This window comes from Cydia pomonella, chromosome 18 (assembly GCF_033807575.1).
Source record: "Cydia pomonella isolate Wapato2018A chromosome 18, ilCydPomo1, whole genome shotgun sequence".
NCBI lineage: Eukaryota > Metazoa > Arthropoda > Insecta > Lepidoptera > Tortricidae > Cydia > Cydia pomonella.
Window position 1 is genome coordinate 802602 of NC_084720.1, and position 18371 is coordinate 820972.

The following is an 18371-nucleotide window of genomic DNA, read 5'->3' on the forward strand; positions in this document are numbered from 1 at the left end:
AGCGCTTTTTTAGATAACAATACGGTTGCCAAAAAATAATTAACAATCTTGAAGATTTCCTCTAGGGACTTCAACTATTCGAATCCTGATTCTTTGACGTTCGTATGATAGAAAAAAAAAACGAACGTAGGTCTAAGCCGCACTTTAAAAATGGATAACAATTTACGTACATAAGCTAAAAATATGAAAATTGCTTCTACGAATGAGCAATTTTATTTTTGAGGTAACTCAGTACTTACTTTGTCTTAAACTTAACAAATTGAAATTCAATAACATGATGATATCCGCGGTATCAAGCGCGCATCCATCTCGATTAATTATTTATTCTGTGCTCAGTCAGAGAGAAAAACACCAACCTCCGTAAAGCCCCGTCGCCTTAAGAATTAATTTACGATAAATTAACGACATTTAACCTTCGATATTTGAAATAGAAGCCAGCCTTATCAGTGCCACCTGTCAATTGCATCATTAAATAAGGAGTTTTCTTAAAAACATTGGTTTAGTTTGCTTACTGATTAGGGACCTGACCCATTAGCGGACCTTGTATTTAAGAGTCATATGAACCTAAGCATAACATGAAATTCGACATGAACATTCAAGTATGTAACATATAATACAGTGTGTTAATCCCATAAGGGCAATAAATTAAACCAGATATAGAATTTATTCGTGTAATTATGGATTACGAAGTTTTTAAAAGTTACACTTAATCATGACTCCGCCTAGCCATCCGCCATCTTCAGCCTAGCGTTTTCCCGGCCTAGCGCCAGGGTCCGCTTTCCTACTTAATCTTCTCCACTTTGCCCATTCTTCTTCTTCAGCCTAGCGTTTTCCCGGCCTAGCGCCAGGGTCCGCTTTCTTACTTAATCTTCTCCACTTTGCCCGGTCTTCGGCGTCCTCAGGTGTGAGATTGTTTTCTTCCATGTCAGCTATCACGACGTCTAGTCAGCGCTTCTTAGGCCTACCGCTGCCGCCTGATCTAGGACTTTGGACAGTGAGGCATCTATTTCCGACGTAGTCTACCGGTCTGCGGCTCATAATTAATTATTGAAATTTACCGAGTAGCAATGTAAGCAATGTACTGCAAACATTATGAGACAACATGACATGACATTACTAGATACAAGCTTGTTATAGTAACTGCCAACAAGTGTTGACAGTTTCTATAAAATGATGTCAGTTGCGCATGCATTTCGCTCGTACTTGTGTGTACGTGCAATTGACTCGACCAAGACGCACTGGCGACTGTCATCATTTATATACGTCGGGGATCTCGGAAACGTTTCTATTTCAATGAAATTTACTATATTGGGGGGTTTCGGGGCGAATAATGGGTCTAGTCTTCTGGCAAAACGATTGAGTTTTTAGATGGTTTTCCGGGTAAAGCGGTCTCCCAGATATTTGATATAATAATAATTAATAAGGCGGTGATCTTGGATACGGCGCGGAAAGTCCTGCGGTTCCTTTCTCTGCGGCCCTGACCACTGGCTGCTTAGGCCCTGCCCTGCTGCTGGCGGCACCCTAGGTGAGGTTTATTATAATGTATTTAAGTATATATTTCGTATTGTTATGTAAGTGTTTATATATGTAACTTTTATATACATATCGTAAAATCCCAACTTAAGAAGAAAGATAAATAAAGGAGAATAATAAATAATAATAATAATACCTATAGGTATACGTCCCACTGCTGGGCACAGGCTTCCTCTCATGTTCGAGAGGGTTTATTAGAGGCTTCGAGGGGTTATTTGATATAACGTTACGTAAATATTCATGGCAAGCATCATGTTATTTAAGCTTGTAAATTTCAAAATGAGAGCGTAACTTTATATGGGTACGCCTTTTTGTCGGCGGGTGCGTGTGACTCTTAAGTCAATGACGTAACTAATGAATCCCATAAACATTGCGATTAACATTTTATATGTTTAAGTCGGTTAATGTGTATCAGGCCGTTGGTTGTGATTAATGTTATTGATAAAATACTTGAACTGAGAATATTGATCGATGAATTTGCTTGAATTGTGAAACCGGTTGTATGTTTTGTGTAAATTCAATACAGGCGTATATACGGTGGTTAGTTTAGGACCCACAGGGGCCCACTGAATAACACTTAACAGTTCGCCGGACGCTATCGGCCTGTCAGTTGTTTTTAATACGCTTTTATTAGGTCGACCTGTATGTAACTATGTAATGGAATCTAAGGTAACTAATTTAACCATCTTCCAAGGATCGTAGCGTCATTAAAATTGGCAGCTGTATTTAGTTCTGATGACAATACAATAATATGGTACTGTCGAATTGATCTGATTATGGAGCCCGAAGATATGAACTGGAACTTCATGATGGAACATCGTATCATAGCTGTGTTTGGATTTGTTAGAAAATTCTTGTAATGAACTTTGACAACGATTAGGTTTCAAGCTCTGATGATGAAGCCGGAAGATAGGCACTGGCATTCCATGATGGAATATCGTATCATAGTCGTGTTTGCACTTGTGAGAAAGCTTACGTAATGAACTTTGAACACGTTCAGGTTTCACATTTATAAAAGCATGTTTTTCTAGTGTTTTTTAAACTATTATTTTTTATTATTATTAAGAAACAAACAGTCTTACAAAACAGATATGTATATAAAGTAAAATCTTTCTAGTCATAGACCTATAGTTTCCTATATGTAAACAAATATTAATAAAAACTTATTACTATAAGTATAAACGACATGTATATGTATGTGACAGATTATGTAATGAGATCTTAATTTAGCTATTCAGGTATTTTTATTTTAATGAAAAGTAAACTAATTTCTTAAACAATCTTAGCTCCGCTAAATATGTCTACGTTTTCGTTGTTCAAAACAGTCAATTTTTTGTTCTAACTGACAGGCCGATAGGCCGACAGGAAGGTATTCGGCGGACTGTTGATCAGTGAGCCCCTTAAGAAGTATATTGAGATAAATTTTGCTTCGAAATACATTGAAAATATTAACTATACAAATAAATTCTAACAGTTTTACGAAGGTTGTTTTCTCAGAAATATTAATAATTATAATATCATTTTAACTGAAAATTGGTATAAATATAAGATTAAAGTGTATAAAAGTCAAGATCCATGGGCACCGGATTGTAACATGTTTACAAGTCGATGGATGGCTGTGTATCAGATGTGCCTGCGGTATTGTGAGGTGATGGACGAAAGATGATTGTGATCTGTTTTTCCTATTGTTTAATTCTATTTTATGACCTGAATTGTACAGTGCTTTGGTTACGAATGTAATGCTGTAGGTAGGTATATTATGTTTCAAAGAAATAAAATAAACTGTTATTAGGACCATGGTTTTCATAAAAGGTTGCGAGATTACGAGCAATGATTGTATCTAAATTGGATTGTTTACATATTTTTTTTTTATTGAACTCCATTTAAGCATGTTAGCATAGAAATTCTAATATATGTAGGACTGAATTAAAAGAGGTATTTTGTTTTTTACTGCTGTTTATTCTTAATTTTGGTTACCAGTATAGAAGAATTATGTTAGTATATTACCCAGATCTCTAGGTAAATCACTAGCCTCTTAAACCATCGCAATTTCAGCCAACACTTCTCCCACAGCGATCTCCACGGACGGAGCCATGCCTTTCTTATGGATTTCCACCTTGAAGCATTTGGCCCACTCGAGCACCTTCACGCACTGGTCGTCATTAGGCTGGATACTGTTGCCGCAATCGTGGATTATAGTCACTAGGTCCATGGCTAGCTCCTCATCTGAAATAGAAATACTCTGAGAAATACAGTGTATTTACCTCAGCTATTGGTCTATGAAAAACCTCATGAAGGGAGACCTACCTCTGTCACTCAAACGTACGCTCATGGACATGTGCATACTTCCAGACCTCACTTACGGTGCTCAGACTTGGTCTTTGACAGAAGCTCAGAAGTCCAAACTCGGGGTTTGCCAGAGAGCTATGGAGCACAGCATATTAGGTGTTAAACTAAGGGATCGCATCCGGAACACCACGCTGCGCTCTAAAACTCAGATTATAGATGTAGCTCCAAAAGCGGCCAAGCTAAAGTGGGACTGGGCTGGGCATGTCTGCCGCATGCCGAATGACTTGTGGGCCAAGATAACTACGGATTGGGTGCCCCACGAGTCAAACCGGGGATCTGGCAGACCGCGTCGGCGATGGCAGGATAACTTAGACTCCTTTTTGAGGGACTGGCCGGTCGTAGCTCAAAACCGGGATGAGTGGAAGAAGAGGGAGGAGGCCTTTGCCCAGCAGTGGGACACAATAGGCTCGATATAATAATAATAATATAATAATAATAAAATGGAGACAGAAGAAACAGCCTCTCACGTGGTGCTGGAATGCAGCGGAGTGACTCCATACAGGGCTAAACATCTCGGATCTCCGAGAGACCTCCCCGAGGTCCTACTCAACATTAAAGGTTTGATAGGATTCCTCGAGGAGCTGGGTTGGCAGGACTAGCCCACCCCCAACATATCACGCAAAATAGGCGCAAGTCCTCTCAGTACTCAGTAAATAATACGATATAACTTTTTTTTAACGGCTTGCCAACACTAACATCGCGTGACACGTCCGCCTTGCTCGAGGTCCGTCATCGACTGACTCCGTCGCCTTCCTTCTAAATGCTCGTCAAGCCAATGATTTGAGTCCAAGACTGGGGTTTAGGATAGCGAATGTTCGCCAAATTATTAGTGTTATGTATATGTACCTGCCCCATGTTTCATAGCAAACTCTTTTGTGTTGCCATGATGCAGTTCCAAGTCAGGATCCACTATCTCCAGTTTTTTGGACAAGCACAGGATAGCGCAGCCCGTGAGGCGGCTCGTGAGCGCGTAGTCTTCCTTCCAGAAGTGTATGAAATCAGCGGTGATGGTGTCCGGCAGGCCTTCCTGAGGGTTAAAAGTAGATTAGATGGACAGCTATGCGTAAGGAGACGGACTTTAATTGCTGAACCATCTACGGTTCAAGCTAATTGTAAAGTTAACCTTATATGGCTGATCAATTAAAGTCCGTGCCTGTACCAATCAGTCAATACTGGAGGAGCTACGCATAAAAGGCCGGTTCTCATCAATATACCGTGGAATGAGTTGCCTGCCTCGCTCAGACGGGCGCAATCGGTTGCGTCGCTCAAGGGGAGGTTAAAGATGCTATATGATACAATACAATACAAATACTCTTTATTGCACACCTCAATACAGAAACAGTACAAATAATACAACACATAAAGAAGAGGTAAACAACAGGCGATCTTATCGCTAAAAAGCGATCTCTTCCAGACAATCTTTATGATATCTGATTGATTAATATATATATTTATTGCTGTTGCTTTATATTTTTCTACTTCTTTCCAATTATTAGTGTATTTCCCCCATTCCTTTTTATTTTTATCTTATTAATTATATATGTATTTATATCCTTTGTCTTTCTGGTCAAGTTATACATTTTGTTGCATTTGTCACCCTTTTTCATTCATAGGATAGATAGATAGGATAGAGGATAGATAGGATCCCTCAAAGGGATAAGTTCGCCTTCGTACTTCTTACTAATTGTATGTTACTATTAATATGTATTTTTGTACAATAAAAAGTTTACTACTACTACTATACTTACATACCACGACCAAATACTTACATACTTCAGACATCTCTCACATCGCTCCCCGGATAGCCTGGAGAGAGTTATATGACGTGCAAAGTTAAAGGCACGAGACCTTTAAATTCGCCACCTTTTTCTACGGACAAAGTGGCTGTGCCAGAGAATATTTGAATCTAAACAGATTAAGTGCTTGTTGCTTTTAAAATTTATAACATACATATATACTTAACAACTTTCTTAACTCAATATGTATTAGATAATTGATGGAACATTAAGTTTCAACTGAACTAATTTCAATAAAACCGACTAATATTAAATAATGTCTCACGCTAGTCCGGGCCGGGGCCGGGCCAGAGCTTCCGGCGCTTTGTATTATATGGAAAGCACCACGTGATCACCGATCAGCCAGCACAAAAATGACGTGTGGCCCAGGCCCGGGCCGGTCTAGCGTGAGCCATCCATCACTCACCTCTTTCTTACATTCATCCAACGCCTTCACAAAGTTGGTTGACATGTCGGTCAGCACTTGTTCAGAGGAGTCCACAAGTTTGCCTAAACTCAGGCATATGAACGCCAGGAGCAAAACTTCTTTTTGGTTACACATCTGAGTGAATATAAAATAATGTTACGTTACCTACATGCCAATTCCAACGTAATGTGATACTGATAAATAACCGGCTAAGTGCGAGTCGGACTGGCACAGGAATGGTTCCGTACCTATAAAAAAACGGTCACCCATCCAAGTATTGACCCCGCCCGACGTTGCTTAACTTCGGTGATTGGATGAGAACCTCGAGATTGGGAAAAATTATTTATTTTATTCTGTTTGTAGTATTTGTTGTTATAGCGGCAACAGAAATACATAATCTGTAGAAATTTCAACTGGCTAACTATCACGGTTCATGAGATGCAGCCTGGTGACAGACGGACGGACGGACGGACGGACAGCGGAGTCTCAGTAATGGGGTCCCGTTTGACCCTTTGGGTACGGAACCCTAAAAATGAATCCGACATCAATATTAAATAGTTCCAATCTTCAATCCCACTGGAAGAGATCCCATACAGGGATAAGTTTCGTTTTCGTGTTTTTATTTCTATGTACAATAAAGTATATACATACATACATACATACAATCAAAAACGTCATTTCTGACACTGATAGATCAGTAGGTATCAGGGGGTTGTTGTTGTGATTCAAAATGGCGAAGACGTCTCGAGAATATATTTTTGTGTTTTGCTCATTCTTGTTGTTTAATGTGTAATATCGATAGCTTATTGTGCAGTGAACTATCGTGGAAGTGTGCAGCTAATGAAAAACTAACCTTAAAACGCGTTTAACCATGTTTTAATCAACACCCGGCAATCCATCGTGGCTTTTAGTAACGTCCAGCTATCTCTTTACTAAAAGCAACTACCGAACAACGTCATGCTTTACGAGCACACTTAAAAGTAACTATTGTACCCTATTGTAAATTTATTCAATAGCGAAACGTGACTTACGCGTTTGCGTTAAGTCTCGTTTTGTATGGGATTTAGAGTTTCCAAAACGTCCCGGTTGGCGCGCTGCTTCTAAATCCCATACAAAATGACAATGAACGCAAACGCGTACGTCACGTTACGCTATCGAATAAATGTACACTAGGAGTTCTAAACGACGATACTTGACATTCGCAAAATCATCATAGATTTGATGGAGGCCGTATTTTAAAAGAAGATATCAGTATCATATTGGAATGAGATTTAATAACCAAAACACGAATTGGCCTGTTAGATACACAAAACCTTAACAAATTATACACCTAAACCTTTCTTTAAAACCACTCTACTGATACTTATCAATAGAGTGGTTTTTAAGAAAGGTTTCACCTGAAAACCGCATGAAAATCCGTTAAGTAGTTTTTGAGTTTGTCGCGAAAATACCGACATACCGACAGACAAATGCAGCGGGGGAATAGGTTTTATAAAATATAGTGATTTTAACTCAATCAAGCATTTTTAACTAGTTTGGCCTCTTCTACACGATGGCACAGCGTAGGCCAGTCTAAGGGACGCAGCTATGCGGTGGAATGAGATTGCAATAGCATTTGCTCCCTCTAACGCATAAATGCGTCCCTTGGACTGGCCTACGCTAGGCCATCGTGTAGAGGAGCCATTATATGTGACCGGCTGACAGGTTTTTCGATAAAGATACAAGCAAATCTCGTCCTTATGGCAAGCGACAAAGTGGGAAGTTTAGTCGGCCGCGGTCGTTATTATTTGAAAAATTAGAACTTGAACAAACTAAAACCAGAAAACACGTTTTTAATAAAAAACACTTTACCTTAGTTGTGTTTGAAATGTTCAATGAATACCAAGAAACTGACACTGAGGAAATGATGCCAAGTAATTTATATATAAATACTCAGTGGTTTTAATAGTCAGTTTGTCTGTCTAATTGTCTAATAAGTAAACATTTGCTGAGGCTAATTTACTGTTAATTGGCAAGCTGTTTTAATTGGCTTGATTATTGGTTCAGTGGGCATGACATAAGACTGTAAATATACTCCAACACGTGAGATATAATGTATAATATTGTTGATAAATCAAATTTGTTTCACAAGGGTCTAAAGTTTTTGTTTAACCGCTCGTTCATACCCGAACAACCGAAAGGTTCCAAAATTGAAAAGTGAAATCTTGAGCGTTGCGAGGCTTTCAAGGCAAGAACGTTTAACATATTTTGCCAGCGACTGCAGCACAAAAATTTTACCACGAAGAAAATACAAACTGTAATACATCAAACCAAATCCAAATAAACGTTATTAACATAATATTCAAGATATGTATTTAAAATTTATCTAATCTACTTACTTTGAAAACATAAATTTATTTACAACAACAACAGACAAAACAATAAAATAGGATATGTCATTAAGGTGGTTCGCTTTCCATACAAAAAACAATTGCGTTTTATGAAGCCATTACCCACTATTACTACATAAATAATATGTGCGCATCTATCTACATAGTGCGTACTGAATTCATAAAACGGAATTGTGAACAAAGAGATGTTACTAAAGAAAATGGTTGCCATTGACACAAATCTTAGGAAGCTAGTAAAAGCTTGTTTCATTTTACAACTTCCTCCAATTTCCTATCAAACACTTTTAAGGGATCCTATTTGTAGATTTACATAGGTACTGTAACTTGTAATACTATACAATATTACTGAGTTGCACCCTACACCATCTTATGGCCCTCTACACGATGGCCCATCGTTGGACCAGCGAGATAGCCATGCGATGGCTGGGAGCACGCGCTATGGAATGGGCCACGTCTAGATGCGTACGCACCATCGCTGGCCCCTCTATCTTTGATGCACCTCCTCCCTGGATTTTTAACCAAGAGCAGTGTTTTTTTCAAATGAGATCCTGTGCCGCTATGTTTTACTTCTTTGTATTATTTTATTATGAAGAAACTTACAGCGCCTCGAAAATCGCAAAAACGGGTCAATTGACCAGTACCAGCTTCTCCCTCTGGACCGCATCCAACGAAGAGCGACTCGAATTGTCGACTGCCAGTGTATTTCGGATCGGCTTGACTCCTTGGCGCTGCGTAGAGATGTGGCCTCGCTCTGCATTTTCTATCGCATGTACAACGGGGAGTGCTTCGAGGAATTGTTCGGATTAATCCCTGCCGCTTCTTTTCGCCATCGCCCTACGCGACAACATTTCCATCCTCACCACTTAGATGGTTGGCAGTCCTCAACTGTGCGTTTTTCCAGGAACTTCCTGCCTCGCACAGCTAAGCTGTGGAATGAACTGTCGCCTGCGGTATTTCCGGACCGATATGACCTTCAAACCTTCAAGAAAAGAGCGTACTCCCATCTTAAAGGCCGGCAACGCACTTACAACCCCTCTGGTGTTGCAGGTGTCCATAGGCGGCGGTAATCGCTTACCATCAGGTGATCCGTCTGCTCGTTTGCCTCCTCTACCATAAAAAAAAATTGAATTGGCTGCGTAAAAGGCGCAGTATACAAATATGACAACAAATATAAAAAAATGAAAAAATAGCGGCATAGATTATTTCTTCCTCTTGCAGTTTCCAAAATTTCATAATGATTGGTTGCGTTTTGTAGGAGGAAACAGTCGAGAGCGTACCTCGATTTTTGAATATTTTGCGTGGGAATTAGTCCAAGCTGCAGTTGCCCTTATCGCATGCACGCACTCCCGCCGCAGCGCGACAGAAACATAGCTTCAAAAATTCGAGATTTGAAAAGTTGCTCAGCTAGGAATTGCTCTTAACGCCTGGCGACTGCGAGTCGTCTTAAATAAATGCAACTTCGTCTTTTAATTGCGGTGATCTGTGGCAAACCAACTTGTGTGGTATCGACACATTCTTCTTTACGACCAATTTTGAATAATTACCCATCTTAAACACCCATAAACCATGCAAACACAGCTAAAAATCAATCTTAAACACATCACATCAAAGTCGAGATTTCAATAAGTAAGATTCGCGGCGAAATCGATAGACGTTTCTTGAAATATATGTGAATATTTCGTTAGTAACCGACAAATAAGTGGTTTTGTAAGTTAATCACCGGTCACACCACTAGCGTTCCTGCTAATGACCATTAAAACGCGATATTTATTATACTTATTTAAAATATAGTCGCGTCGTTGAAAACTGGCTCCTATAACTTAATGATACAGTCTGCTTGATGAATATTGGTATCGTTGGTTAATCGATTTGACGCTAGAACGTTTTTAATTTATGTTAATTTAGCTGGGATCTGTAATTAAATTGTCGTAAGTGTTCGTTTAATTTTACACTTGTGAATATTGAAGACAATAAGATTTGATGAAGTTAACTAATTTTAATGTAAATTATTTTTCTACATGCCTACCGTTTCTAATCAAGTGTTCTAAACATACGTTTAATGAGCTGTACCCCCCTACTGGGCGAACACCACATTGAACACCAGACACATATGTACCAGTGTCTGAATAATAACCATCCGGCCACAAAGAACCATGGCCCATCTGGAAAACGCTGAATAGGCTCAGGTCGGCCGTTGTTAAGAAAACATGGCCGGGTTGGGATTGCTTCCCGGCCATTATTACGCTTGCAACGCAGCACCGCAAACCATGGCGCACCTCTTGGCATGCCCCACGTACTCCTGCTCGGAATCTGACCTGATGGACGCGACAGTCAGGGCTATCAACACTGCTGCTTTCTGGGCATCCACTATTTATGGGAACCTCGACACGAATGAAGAAGATGAACTGTAGAATGATCAAAAATTTTTCGTGAAAATACTTACAGTAGGATAAAAAAGACAGTAACATGGCAATGCCAAGCTGCAGTAATGCTGTAACTGCACATTTAATAGTGCATCATTAAGTGTTTATTCCAAGATCAATAAAAACGCGTTGTCCCAGCATTTTGCACGGCTCATCAGCCTAGTGTCCGCTTGACAACTAATCCCCAGAATTGGTGAAGGCACTAGTTTTTATGAATGCGACATGCCATCTGACCTTTCATGCCAGAGGGTAAACTAGGTCTTTTTGGGATTAGTCCGGTTGCTTCACGATGTTTTCCTTCACCGAAAAGCGACTGGTAAATATCAAATGATATTTCATACTCAAGTTCCAAAAAACTCATTTGTACAAACCGGGCTCTGAACCCGCGACCTCCGTGAGAGTCAGAATGGCGGGTGTACCTAAATAAAATTAAATGAAAACCATACCATATTTTTGTACCTAATTTGTACTATTTAGTACCTCCTTTAAAAAAAATTGTACCTCACGGTACTTAAAGTTATCACCAAAAAACAGGTCACCCGCCATCCTGACAGTCAGAATGGCGGGTGTACTTTATTACGCTATGTTCCCGTGGTTATTGATAAATTCTATAAAAGCCAAATTTTTGTACCTTTTTTGTTCCTTCATATTCAATTATAATACGAGTCATTTTATTTTTGGTTTCAAAGTTTTACTCATTTTATATTTTGCTTGCTATTACAATTTTGCAGGCGTTATAATTTTTCAAATTATCGATTTCATTTTTAAGAAAAAACGCTAAGGTACAATTATTTTTATTACGCCAGGATTTAGTACCTTTAATGTTTAATCTGTTAAGTTCAAATAACTCAGTAAATCATGTCTTAAAAAAGGCTAGGCGCCAATTCAAAGAAATCTTCCTAAGAAAAATCATTTTTAAACAACATTGTAATAGCAAGCAAAATATAAAATGAGTAAAACTTGGAAAGCACAAATAAAATGACTCATATTATAATTGAATATGAAGGTACAAAAAAGGCACAAAAATTTGGCTTTTATAGAATTTATCAATAACCACGGGAACATAGCGTAATAAAGTACACCCGCCATTCTGACTGTCAGGATGGCGGATGACCTGTTTTTTGATCATAACTTTACGTACCGTGAGGTACAATTTTTTTTAAACGAGGTACTAAATAGTACAAATTAGGTACAAAAATATGGTATGCTTTTCACTTGATTTTATTTAGGTACACCCGCCATTCTGACTCTCACCGACCTCCGGATTAAAAGTTGCATGCTGTTACCGCTACACCAGCGCTTCATCAATAAAAATCTAATCTAAGAATATTCCATCCATAGTGTCCGTTTTGTCATTGCTCTTTAGTGTAATTGCAAGTAATTAAAAAAATAATTTCGTATTTTCCTTAACCGCCGGAAACACGGAATGGCTAATTTTTTTCTCACATTAACACGCATACTTAACGATTCAAATTAACAGATTACGACTAATGGAGATTTGGTATCAGTATTGCCGTGTCGAGCATATAAGTAATTTTGTCGGCTGCCAATTTACGCCATATTAATTTTTTTAGGTTTAGTATTCTGGTTTCTGCTTTAAAACGGTGCTTCTGGTTTAAAAAGCGCTGGTGGCCTAGCGGTAAGAGCGTGCGGCTTGCAATCCGGAGGTCGCGGGTTCAATCCCCGGCTTGCACTAATTAATTAGTTTTTCGGATCTTTAAAAGTCACTATATATCATAGTTATTTCTTCATTGAAGGTCTAACTTAAATATAAAACTTAACTCTACATATTCTATATTGATTCCGGTGCAAATGTATTGTGTTAGAAGTATAAGGCTGCCATTCCGCTGAGGCGGATATGACAGGAGATGTGCGCCTCAACCAATATCATTGGTTCTCTTGCCGTTCAGCCAGATTACAAACAATGCTATTGAACTGCACTGCGATGGACAGCCTCCACGACGCTAGAATAGAGTGAAGCCACACTGGTACGTCGCGTCGTCGCAACGCGTCAATGTGGCATAACATAAAAAATATATGTAAAATGACGCAGCGACCATTGGTCTGGACCTGGAAATACCCTGAGAGAAGTAGGTCCAAAGAGATAAGGAACGTAGTAAGGTGGCTGCAGCAGCATTACTGGGTGCGGAGCCAACGTGCCAATACGGGCCAAGCTCCAGGCTAGTCTAATAACAAATAATCAATACCTAAATGAGTACTTAAGAGAAACTGAAGAAGCACGAAAATGAATTATCTTAATCAAGTTAAATCCTCATCTAGCTCAAGAATTACTGACACCCGATAAGTATCTAAATAATCGAATTTGAATCAAGATTCCATTAAACCAAGCGAGATCAATACGCGTCTATCGGCAGACATGCAAAAGGCGTTTCTTGAGTTGAAGGGAAGGACTTAAATGTTCTCGATTATTTATATACAGGATAGCAAATAAGTTGGGGCAGTAAACTGAACAAAAAATAAACCCAACTCAAAGAGTATTTAAAAAACATTGCAAGTGAATTTATTTAATTTATAATAAAACTCATTTATCTACTCAATGTCAGAAATCTATACACTATAAAATCAAAACCTTAAATTATATTTAAAAAAGAACTCTACATTAATCCAAATATATAAATAAATATTTAAAAAAATAACTGAACTTAAGTAATAAAGTTGTAATTGAGTGTAAGTGAGCTACGAGCATTCGGGCTGAGCTAGAGCGAGGTCAGAAGGGTCGCTGAAGATAGGAAGGCGTGGCACGAGCTTGTGAAGGCCCTCTGCACCTCTGGGGTGCCTTAAGCTGACGATACACACTAGGGTATGCCTGCGCACAGGCAAAGCTGTATAGGAAACTGCACAGTCGAATGCCACACATGCTCCAATTTACCTGTGCAGTTAATAAAACTGCGCAGGCATACTCTAGTGTGTATGGCCAGCTTTAGGACAACAACAACAACAAGTAATAAAGGTTTGACGATCTGTCTGGCCTAGTTAGTGACCCTGCCCGTCCCGGGTTCAAATTCTGGTGTGTTGAGCACGAATATTTGTTCCCAAGTCATGGTTATTTTTTATGTAATTATTTAAGTATTTTTAAACATATTTATATGTTATATATATCGTTGTCTAAGTACTGTGGAATTTAGTTAATTTGCGTAATAATGTACTATAATATTTATTTATTTATTATATTTATTTAAAGTAATCAATTCAGCTCATTATCCTAAAATAATTTGTACCGAGTAACAGGGTGCTTAGCTAACGTGCCCATCGTTAACGCTCCGCAGCGTAGCGTAGTCATCTCTTTCTATCACTTTTCCATATTAGTGCGACAGCGACATGTGCGTTTGGCATGTTGCCTACACACCCTGGTAACACAATACATAGTTCGCAAGTCTCATTTTTTTGTGTATGTAGTAAAATATTTTGTTGCTGTTGCATGCAAACTTTCAGTATATTTATATTATTATAATACTCCAATGTTAAGCTAAGGTGCTGTTTTACAGGTTTCATGCCTAACGTTATTTTAATTGCAGATCTTTTAAATTCATAATAATATAAGATAAGAAATATTTATATTGGCAGAGAAAGGTTACATAGTATAAAAATTAAATGATAATTGAATGATGTAAATAGGCCTATAGAATCAGTACCTAGTTTTATTTTATCACACTTGGGTGCTTAGACAATATGCCAATCGTTCACGCTCCGTAGCGCAGTTATCTCTCTCTATCTCCTTTCCATAGTTATTAGTGTGCCAGAGACGGTTGCGTGTCGTTCGCTACGGAGCATTAATGATTGGCGTCTTGTCTACGCACCCAGTTATCACACTTATCATACGAAACTGAGTCGGGTCTCAGCGTAAGGAGTATTTCAGTTTATACAAAACTGATCTATTTGGAAATCTCACCCTGTATTCCCACTTATAACCTTTCGTAATAGTCCGTTTAAACTAGGAAGGGCGATCCGGAAAACGGGATAAATCGAGGGTGATACCATCTTTACGGTGATTAGGCTAACTTTGGCCCGCGTCTCCGCCTGGAGTTTGTGTGAGATTTGTACGGGTTGTAGGTATGGGCAGAAGGGGGAGTTGAAAGTTTGAGGCTTAAATTGTGTGTTTGCATATGTTTTTTGTAGATTAGATTTCGTTGTTTACGTTGAAGTTGTTTTTCGGGATTGTAAAATTTTCATTTGTGCGAACTAAGGTTTTTGGTAAAAAATATGGTATTCAGAATGGTACAGCCGTTTTAAAATTTAATTTTAATGTTTTTTTTTCTTTTACATTTTCTTAGTCAAAACATGGTAACGAATATTCGGATCCCCAGACAGGAATAACACGAGTATTGATAATGTTTTAGTTGTCTGTATCACACAATGTTACATAACATTTTATAATGGTGTTTACCTACATATAAGCAATGGTTACGTTTTGCGTTGATAATCAAAACGTTTGTATTTATATCGAACAATGCGTAAACATATTTGTATTCCTTAACCGAAAACCCCACTTTCACCTTTCTAACTTCCACGTGTAGTTATATATGCGTCATTGTTTTTCCAATAATTTTCCCCATAAGGCGGCCCCGAGACAAGATGACGCGGTACGTGACTATAATACTAAGGAGGGGAACGTTACTAGGAGGGGGGTTTAAAGTTGGATATTGGATGATCGGTGAGTCATTTAGGGCGGTTAAGTTTAAGGATATAGGATTGGTTTAACGCATCTGTTTTGAACTAGTGTTTTACTTGACGGAATATTTTTATTTATTATCTCTAAGTACGTAATGTAAACTTCTATATATTTTCCTGTACGCTGCGGTAACACAGTACACAATAGACGGATATTTTGTAGATAAAACGTGACGTTTTATTAAATTATTGTACCTTATTTTAAAAGACGTTACGAAGGTTATTGTACCTACCTTTTTTTTAAAGGTTTTTTAAAAGACGTGTTTGCAAGGAAAATATGTATTTTTTAGAGTCTGTGCGGAAAGCGAAGAGTCGTGGAATGTATGGAGGCCAATACATTCCACGACTCTTCTCTTCCGAACAGACTATTCAAAAAATTCTCATCCGGTAATGACTGACATTTTTGTCTTCAAACTTTAACTTTAATTGAAGAATTATAAATAATTATGTTTGTTATATATATGTAAAGAGCGTACTCCCATCTTAAAGGCCGGCAACGCACTTACAACCCCTCTGGTGTTGCAGGTGTCCATGGGCAGCGGTACTCGCTTACCATCAGGTGATCCGTCTGCTCGTTTGCCTCATCTACCATATAAAAAAAAATGTGAAACAATAAATCGAACTTAATTTTTATTAAGCACAACTAATTACTAATTTTTATTAAGCGGTGGTGGCCGAGTGGATATGACGTCCGACTTTCAATCCGGAGGTCGTGGGTTCAAATCCTGGCTCGTACCAATGAGTTTTTCGGAACTTATGTACGAAATATCATTTGATATTTACCACTAGCTTTTCGGTGAAGGAAAACATCGTGAGGAAACCTGCATACATCTGCGAAGAAATTCAAAGGTGTATGTGAAGTCCCCAATCCGCATTGGGCTAGCGTGGGGACTATAGCCCGAGCCCTCTCGCGCATGAGAGGAGGCCTGTGCCCAGCAGTGGGATGTATAGAGGCTGAATTATTATTATTATTATTAAGCACAACTTATTTTTTGATAATTATGTCTCATGCAATTTACAATACTTAGGGCGGCTACAGACAAGCGTTTTATGGGTGAATCAACTTTTTTTTGTCTCTCGTTGCCATGGTTCCATTCTCCTCACTCTTAAAACCCTGGTTTTATGGTATTTAATATTAATATAACTAAAAATACATATCTATGGCAGTTGTAAGCCCTTTCTATAATGGGTCATCTAAACTTAGCACATTAGTAGATCGTAGTATAACATTTATTCTTGTCCTCTGGCTGATGTAACAGAATAACAACAAAAAATAGTTGATTCACCCTGACGAACGTACGCGTGCGCGCATGTAAGCTCGTATAGACCAAATATAGGGAAAAGACACGCGCGTGTAAGCGCGTAAAAACCAAACGTAGGGAACTGTAGCGCGCATGTACGCTTGGAACGCCAAAATGGTATTCTCGCAGAAAAATACGCTAGAAAAAACCGAAAGCGAAAAGAGCGTACTCCCATCTTAAAGGCCGGCAACGCACTTACAACCCCTCTGGTGTTGCAGGTGTCCATGGGCGGCGGTAATCTCTTACCATCAGGTGATCCGTCTGCTCGTTTGCCTCCTCTAACATAAAAAAAAGTCTGAAACCAGACCAGAGAGAGGTCTAGAACAGAGACCGCCACCTTACAGAAAATTGCAGCCAAATAACACTAGACCCTTACTCATAGTGTTGTATTCCTACCAGTTGCCAGACCTCAACGGAGGTGCAGAGTGTTAGGGTGCCTTTCGACCAGAGATGTGCTATGCTGTGCTATGCTATGTTTTTTTTTTTTTATACTACGTCGGTGGCAAACAAGCATACGGCCCGCCTGATGGTAAGCAGCTTCCGTAGCCTATGTACGCCTGCAACTCCAGAGGAGTTACATGCGCGTTGCCGACCCTGAACCCGCCCCCCCTCATTGATGTTTTCATACATTTGAAACGTAGCTGTAGCTGGAGCTGCACATAGCATATCTCTAGTCGAAAGGCACGCTTAGGATCGGCAACGTGCATGAAACACCTCTGGAGTTGCAGGCGTCCATAGGCTACGGAAACTGCCTACCATCAGGCGGGCCGTATGCTTGTTTTTTTTTTTTTTTTTTTTTTTAATACTACGTCGGTGGCAAACAAGCATACGGCTCGCCTGATGGTAAGCAGTCTCCGTAGCCTATGTACGCCTGCAACTCCAGAGGAATTACATGCGCGTTGCCGACCCTAAACCCGCCCCCCCTTGTTGAGCTCTGGCAACCTTACTCACCGACAGGAACACAACACTATGAGTAGGATCTAGTGTTATTTGGCTGCTGTTTTCTGTAAGGTGGAGGTACTTCCCCAGTTGGGCTCTGCTCTAGATCTGGAATGACATCCACTGGCTGTGCCCTACCACACAAAGCGAGATGACATTCACAGTGCCCATACCTCTCTTTTGGACGTAGTTTAAGGACGTACCCGGGTCCAAAACCACCGATGCCACCGATGTAGTATAAACTGCCCTTATAAGTCCCCAGCGTATAAAAAAACCATTTAAATGACATTTGCGTTTTCCAAATCCTGCTTAAGGCGGTATCAGGAGAAGAGCCGTTTGAAACATTTATACAAACAGATCACGTCTATCCTTATTCCTTACTACTTTTGGGATTTCCTTTTATTTGGAGACGTATATTTTATCAGAAAATTGAGCTGTGTTTAAGATATGTTTTGTTTTGTCGTTAAGTTAACCCATTTTATTGTAGATAAAAATACAAGCAATATTTTTGGTTTGAAACTTTGCAGTTTAGAAACATAACTAAG

At 39.2% G+C, this 18371-nt stretch overlaps 2 protein-coding genes across 3 annotated transcripts in view; both read right to left on the bottom strand.

Moving 5' to 3' along the window:
* Positions 1-18371, bottom strand: part of LOC133527635 (protein prickle) — a 681722-nt gene that overhangs the window by 463581 nt on the left and 199770 nt on the right. The window lies entirely within an intron of this gene.
* LOC133527651 (pheromone-binding protein 1-like) lies at positions 3472-8038 on the bottom strand. The gene is made up of 4 exons (XM_061864753.1): positions 7936-8038; positions 6085-6219; positions 4729-4909; positions 3472-3759 (listed from the first exon to the last, which is right to left on the bottom strand). Exons 2-4 carry the CDS (start codon positions 6217-6219, stop codon positions 3569-3571), a joined length of 507 nt encoding a protein of 168 aa, XP_061720737.1. The 5' UTR covers positions 7936-8038; the 3' UTR covers positions 3472-3568.